The 7591-nt window shown below is 48.4% G+C and overlaps 1 protein-coding gene across 1 annotated transcript in view; it reads left to right on the plus strand.

The window, feature by feature from the left end:
* Nucleotides 1–7591, plus strand: part of LOC111974105 (semaphorin-4C-like) — a 55297-nt gene that overhangs the window by 32347 nt on the left and 15359 nt on the right. The window contains 1 exon segment of the mRNA XM_024001683.2: nt 4686–4892. Coding sequence (XP_023857451.2) covers nt 4790–4892 — 103 coding nt within the window. The 5' untranslated portion in view covers nt 4686–4789.

Below are 7591 nucleotides of genomic sequence, written 5' to 3' on the forward strand. Positions count from 1 at the left end.
GAGGACAGACAAAGAGCCCCCGAGGGTGAACAGACGGCAGCGGAGATAATGTGCTGGGTGTAAAGACAGGCAAAGGGAGATGGGCATCATGTGTCGAAAGACAGCAGAGCCTAAGTCAACTGTTGTTGATTTTGTGAAAGACAGGCAAAGGCAGAGAATAATGTCTGTGACAACGACAGGACAAAGAGGCACTAAGGTGTGCTGTCAGCACTCGCCGCTGTGTGAAAGCGACCCGCTCCCCTAAGGTGCCGCTACATGACGCACATGTGTGAAAGCAACAGGCAGAGGCAGTAGATGCGCTGTGGTGATGTTGGTCAACCGTAGATGCTTGAAATAGACCAGGCAAGAGGCACTGAAGCAGCCATAATGTGTGTGAAAGCACACGCGCAGAGGCATAATGTGTGGTGGTAGAAACCGACATGGCTAGTACGCGCTCATCCACAACTGCCTTGCTGTGTGCAAAGACAGGCACAGCGGCAGGAAGGAGAATTCTAATGTGGCCTCTGCGTGAAACGACACGAGCCAGAGGTCGATAATGTGTGGTGCTGAGACAGACAGGCAAAAGGCCATGCCGCGACGGCAGATAACTGGTGTTGAAAGCACAGGCAGACGCAGGGCCCGAGACATGTGGCCCTGGTGTGTGGCAACGACCACGGGGCAAAGGCATGAAGGCGATAAGTGTCGTCGACCAAAAAGACCGGGAGAGGACATCAAGAATAATGTGGTCCTGTGAAAGACAGGCAGAAGGGCGTAACATGTGTGTGTGAAAGAGCAGACGCGCAAAGGCAGGCAGACCGTAGCACTACATGTGTGTCGCGAAAGCACCCGGCAGAGCGGCGCCACAGGTGGATAATGTAGTGTGAAAGACAGCGCAGTTCAGTCGGGTATTGTGTGGTGTGTGAAAACGACGAGGGCACCAAGCTGCCAGTCGATGGTGCGTGAGCGAGACAGACAAAGACAGAGACTGTGTGTGTGTTTGTGTATCAGAGAGCGAGTGACTCRGAGCCAGATGGATTTCCAGTAGTCTGGTTAACTCCTGTGTGATTGAAATGAGTTGAGCTCTGCTGTGCTGTGGTGTGGTCACAGGGCAGTTTGATCAATTTCAGCTCTAACTACAGCCAGCCGCTGGCCTGATGAAACTGATAAGGCCTTGATGAAGGCAGTATTATCATGGCTGAGTACTGAGGCGTGGAGGGGCCTGGAGGCCTGGGTAATGGTGGTTCTCTCAGGGGACTGTCTGCTGCAGTAAAGGACCCCCCCCATCCCCAGGGGAGGGAGATGATGAGGGGAGAGGATTCAAAGGATGAGGGCTTGGGGACACTGATCTGAAATACAGTGGCTAGGCTTTCTATCTGTAGTGAGGTACTTTCTGTCTGGCTGGAGACAGGGTTGTGCTTTCATATATGGTTTTCTCACATTGTTGACTGGTCGGTAGGGTTGGGTTCCTTTCAAGTCAGTCAATTCTAAAAGTAAATTAAAATGTATTTAATGAATAAAAACATTTGCATTGATAATAATAGGGAAATATTCTGGGCAATGTTCAGGTAATAGATTGCATTTCAATTCATCCCCTGAACTGYCTGTCTGAATAAGAAATAGTCTTGGCCCCAGCCCTGGTCAGTTAACTATATACTATACATGATGTAGTACAGGTACTATAGAGAGATAGAATGAGATCGCTTGTTGGCAGGCCAGTGGATTGGCAGGAAGTGCGTGTGTATCTGTCGCTGGTAGGGATGGATGCTGTAGAGCTCCCTCAGTGCCTCCCATGAGACACACACACACACACACACTGCAGCTGATCAAACCCTCTTTGATTATCACTCTTTCATCTAGGCCTGCTCTTACACAAACACTACACAATCTGCCAGTACGTCACACACACACAGCACGACCAGCACACACACACACAACACAGCACACACACACACACACAGCACACACACACACACCACACACACACACACACCCACACACCACACACACACCACACACAACACACACACCACCAGCCACACACACACATCCACACACGACACACATCCACATCCACACAACACATCGCACATGCCACACACACATACAGGGACCCATCATTTGGGTTACTATGGTAATCTAAGCGTCTTGAACACTCAGACGCAATCAATACACTCGTCAAGCCGTCAGCTGCTTGCCTTTTTGCAGGACACAGGACCAAACGAGGATAATTTTTACAGCTCTGTAGAAGTGTCGGAACTGGGTCAAGCGGAGGTCTGTCCATATGCAGCTAGCAGCCGACATGGAGCGGTTTACGTGTGCCCATTACACCGTGATAGATTGCAGTGAACATTAGTGTTTTACAGGGTCAGCCATAGTAAGTACGGTGCCCCTGCTGAGCAAATTAGGGTTTAAAGAGCGTTATAGCCCTCTGAGGGGAGAGTTTGTGTGTGTGCGTGTGCGTGTGTTGTTGTTTTATTGTTAGTGGCATGTGTAGTTTCGTGCTCAGTTAAGAATACACCACTGTACCCCCTGGACAGTCTTTTCCACTTACTTTTAAAGTGAGACATGGAAATGTTCCAATAAAAAAAAGTTTCTCCAGCTAGTTTTGCACATAACATAGAGGGTGGGAGGGGTTTGATTCTGGCCGCCTCTCAGCGCTGAGGTGAAATAGAGCCCTATGTTCAAATCAGCCGCTGCAATGGAAGGGGTGGAGGGGGGGGGAGTAGTTGTTGAGAAGGCAGGGAGGAGAAGGAGCGAGAGGAAGAAGAGGCCTTGTACTTTAGAAACTGTATTTTGTTTTGGGGTAGGAGGGAGGAGGGAGGAGGGAGGAGAGGTAGTTGTGGTGTGGTTCTTTGTACATACTGTATGTCCAGCTTGTGTTAATGGCCTCCTCCACTCTAGTGTCATGGTACGACACTGTCAGTGAACTCTCTCTGCCTGGACACCTGTGACCTCTAGAAAGGTCACGGGTTCAAAGGTCACAAGGGCTCGTTATCAGTTGATGGGAAGGGAGGAAAGAGGAAGCGATGGACAGGAAGCGAGGGAAGGAAACAGGAGGGCATGAGGAGGGCAGAGGTTGAACAGAGAGACGGACAACACTCGAGAACGGATATTCCGCTCAACTCACTTCCTATCCTAGGCCCCCCTCTTTCCTAATCCTAACCTCCTTTCCCGACATCCATCCCCATCGGAAGAAACATCAGTGTGTTTTCTCCCCTGGGGGACTGAGCTGAATCCAAACACACAAGCGAAGCAGCATAATCGGAACACGTGCTTTATTTCTCTCTCAACGTCAGGCTAATTAGCTTGCGTTTGTCGGGAACACTGACTGGTATTATTAGTCCGCCGTGTCGTTTCTAATTTGTTGAACGTCATTAGCCGGCCCAGTGAAAACAAGTCCCCTCCACCAATCATTATAAGGTGATTCAATACAGCCGGGAGGGATACGTGATTAGCTTTCTGCCTGCCTAACCGCCTGTTAGACCCGCTGAATCTGACCCCCCCCCCCCGCCTCCTCCTCCTCTCTCCACCTCACCTTCCCCTGCTACAGTATGTTTACACAGGCTAGTCCTCTTAATCCTACCTCCAGGATGCTTACTCACTCCATTTCTTAACTCTTGGCAGAAAGAGAAAAAGAAGATAGAATGCCATTATTGAGGACTGGGGGACTCTCAGCAGCTTGGAAGATAACGTGAAGCCTACTGGTTTCAGACGCCCTCCATGTTTCTAAACACACCTTTCTGTCCATGTCTCTCCTTCACTCACKCCCCCCCCCCCCCCCCRCTCTCTCTCCACTCAAGGCGATAYCCAAAGGCCTCTTCATTGATCTAATAAAACCTGGAGTCAGAGCTGTGAGCTGTGAGGCATCAAATATTCTTATCCCGGCCCTCCATTTAAGCCTACTCATTTAGAGCACATTTCGATGATCTTGGACTTTTTCTGTCAGTGCGGCTGCTCTTACTTTCTAAAAAGAAAAATCAATAGGAGTCAGATTGGGTTCAGAACGTGCAGTACAGGCTCCGCATCTCAATTCACACCCCCGTCTCCTAAATGCCAAACAGGACAGAAGGTCTGCCTGTTGAAACGGACATTTAAAATTCACATGACATTGKGCAATAATAATGCAACAGCACAGATGGATATTTTCCATTTAATCTCCAAGAGGAAACACAATTTGACATTTAATGCATGTTTAGAAGTCAACAGCTTTCTTCTCAAATGGGTAAACAGCATCAAAGTGTTGATTTGGCTCRCCGATATACGCCAGCAGGTGTGGAMTGATGATTCCACAGGCGGGAAAGCAGAATATCTTTGATAGTCTATTCCTGAGGCATTTATTTGTGTATTTTTAAGCCGTGATGTTTGTATCATTTACCTCCATTAGTTGAACAGGCTACCGGTAGCTTCACCTGTCAAAGACAAAACAAGTCTGACGTTTGACATACTCACTTAGGAGAATTATCATGAACTAGATTGTGTGTTGAATTGTCCTTGCTTCGACATTAATTCCCAGAGTCTGGTTGATGTGCTGCCAACACACATTAACTTCGATAARGCTGCATTTCACTTGGATTGCTGTCATTGAATTGGCTTGACAGAGCTCCGATAAGTTGTTTGCGGATGTTGCACAGCTGTTACGCTAACGAGGTATCCCGGTAGTCGGTTCTGACGCTTTAACTGATTCTGCTTTTATCTTTCTTTGTCAGGCTTGCCAGAGGCTGTGCCCACCCGGTCTATCTCTCCCCTGTCACTCATCCGTCCACCAGCGAATCAYCGGCCTTGCTGAGACTGGGCGGGTCCTATCGGAGCCATGGGTGAGGCTAAGGTCCTGCTGTTGGTTCTTCTGATTGGTTGGGAGAAGTCGTTGTGTCTCAACTGGAACCCAGTCCCACGCAAGACGGTCAGATACCGCGGTGAGTAGATACAGGCCATACCATGTCTGTGCCTGAAACGGCACCCTGTTGACCAGGGCCAATAGGGACTAGGGTGCTATTTCAGATGTAGCCTATATTAACTGTTCACAGTCACTCCGTTTCCTGTTCTTCTGTTGTCGACTGTCTGTTTTAAGTCCAGCGGTCAAAGAAAAACCAGTATATCATTTCAAAAGAGGAAGTAACGTACTTCTGCCTCTTTGTCACTCATATACCACATAACCACCTCACACCTTCATTCTGTCCTTTCTTTCCCTCCACTTCCTTCTCTTCCTTCTCCTTTTTATCCCACACCTCCCTCCTCTCTTTGCTTTCAGCCCTGCTAAGAACCAAACAGCCTGTACTATTCTCACAAAGAGATCACATTTCAGCTACACCTAGCAAGACTGCTATTACGTAAAAGCAAGTCCCTTTTCTGCCTTCTTTTCTGATTCCCATCTCSCCCCACACTCCTTTTCCTGTCCCCGACTCACACTCAACCGTCATTGTTGGTGGTGAGGGTTGTGGATGGGGGATACAATGAAAAAAACAATGGACAAGCAGTCAATAGCAGCTTGAGAGACACGGCTAGCGGTGACACACAACTCCTGCTCACTCAACTCTAGTCAATCCACAGGCTCATCCCAGACCAATAAACAGACTCGGTAAACATTCAACAGGCAATGCAAACAGCCATGCAGCTCGCTCACACAATCACTATCTCAACTAGACAGAGACAGAGAGACAGAGAGACAGAGACAGAGACAGAGACAGAGACAGAGAGACAGAGAGACAGAGAGAATCAGAGAAAGTTAAATAGAAGAGAGTGCGAGACAAATAGAGTTGAAGAAAGAGAGAGAGAGAACGAGAGAGCAGAAGGAGAGGAGCAGGGAGCAGACTGCCTTAAAAGGACAGGAAATAGTTTCACAGTAGCGAGAGGAGCAACGGAGTGAGAAAGAGACGGAAAAGACAAATACACACACAGCGCGGAACGTCTACAAAGTGTTTTATGTCGCGTGGAGCTGTCTCTCTGCACACGCAGATCTCATAAACATGAACTCTGTGTGTGGTGTGTGTGTGTGTGTGTGTGTGTTGGTTTTACTATCCTAAAAACGATTTTTTTTATTATAGGCTTAGGGTTTAGGGTTTAGGGTTAAGTTTAGGGTTAGGGGTTATGGAAAATAGGATTTTGAATGGGAATCAAGTGTTTGGTCCCCACAAGGATAGTTCAACAAATGTGTGTGTGTATTTGTATGCAGTTTGGTGTCAGCAAACGTGAGACAATAAAAAGAGAGAGGGAGAGAGAGAGAGAGAGAGAGAGAGAGGGGCCCAGAGTGTGTGTATGAATAATGCTTAGCCTGGCTGTCTGAGGGATTTAGTACTCCCAGGCAGTTTGGGGTGGGGGGGGAAGGGGGGGGGGGGGGGTATCGGAGCAGAGATAATGTTTACTCCCTCTCTCTGCCCACCCAGGCCCCGCCTCTATAATTATGTGTATAAGTCATTTAGGTTACGAAGGGGAAAAAACACAAACACCTGTCTCTTATACACATCTAGATGTGTATAAGAGACAGCACCTCTCCTCTCTTTCTCCTGCTACCTCTCCTCTCTTTCTCATTTCTCACACACACTTGTTGCGCCCTGATTTGGGCACGCCTGATTGGAGTATCCATTGGCTGGTTYTTTTCAAAAACTTAGCGGACACAGACACAGCCCCGCTACCCGCTACTCATCCGGCCTCGCCTGTGGCCCAGTCGGGAGCAGATAAAATGCAGTTTGGGGGGTGGTTGTCCCCCCTCACCCCGGCACACCCCTTTCCCAGCCCAACCCCAATGACAGAGCCCTGTAAACCATCTCCACACAAAGCACAGCAGCTGTGGCCAGAGAGAGCAAGAGGGACGGGGCACAGGCAGTTTGTTTGAAATGCCAGCAGGATGCTTTGATGCAGAGAAWGAGACTAAAACTTAAAAGGAAAAACCAAAGCAAATGAGTGGTGCTGATTGAACGAGAGAGATAGAATGAGGATGTGAAGTGAGATCCACCCAGAACAGGGATGGGGGTGGACTTTTTCATTTTCTCTCTCTCTCTCTCTCTCTCTCTCTCTCTCTCTCTCTGCCCACCAATTACAGTAATGAGTGGTTGGGAGGGATTGAGGGATTGAGGGATAGATGGATAGATGGATAAAGTTGTGGTGGGTGTGTTTGTGTGATTGGGGGAGGACAGACAGAGAGAGATAAATCATCCATCCATCCATCCACACGCTATCTGACATGTGTCACTCACCCCCCAGCTTCCATCTCTCCATCCCTCCATCTTCCACTGTGTCTCTGATTGAATGGGATTAATAGTATGGTGCAGATGTGACCTAGAGTGGAGTAGAGGGGCTTTAAGTCATATTGTTCAGTTAACAGCTGGGGGTCTATGATTTTCATAAATCCATCCACGCGCCATTCTCTCTCTCTAGCCAGGTTGAAGTCGGGCAGTCTTAACTGTGGCACTCTTCTTCAGAAAGGTCATTTGTGGAGTAAATCAACAACTCCTCCACTTGTCCTGTTGTTGTGTTAATCCACTTTTAACATTTCCTTTCCGTGTTTGCCCTCCCACTCCTCCTCCCCCGTCTCTCCCAGGTCCCTTCATTCCTCTCACACCACTCCCTTTGCTAATCTACAGCAATTACACAGTGCTTCCCATCTCTCTCTCTCTCT

This window comes from Salvelinus sp. IW2-2015, linkage group LG15 (assembly GCF_002910315.2).
Source record: "Salvelinus sp. IW2-2015 linkage group LG15, ASM291031v2, whole genome shotgun sequence".
NCBI lineage: Eukaryota > Metazoa > Chordata > Actinopteri > Salmoniformes > Salmonidae > Salvelinus > Salvelinus sp. IW2-2015.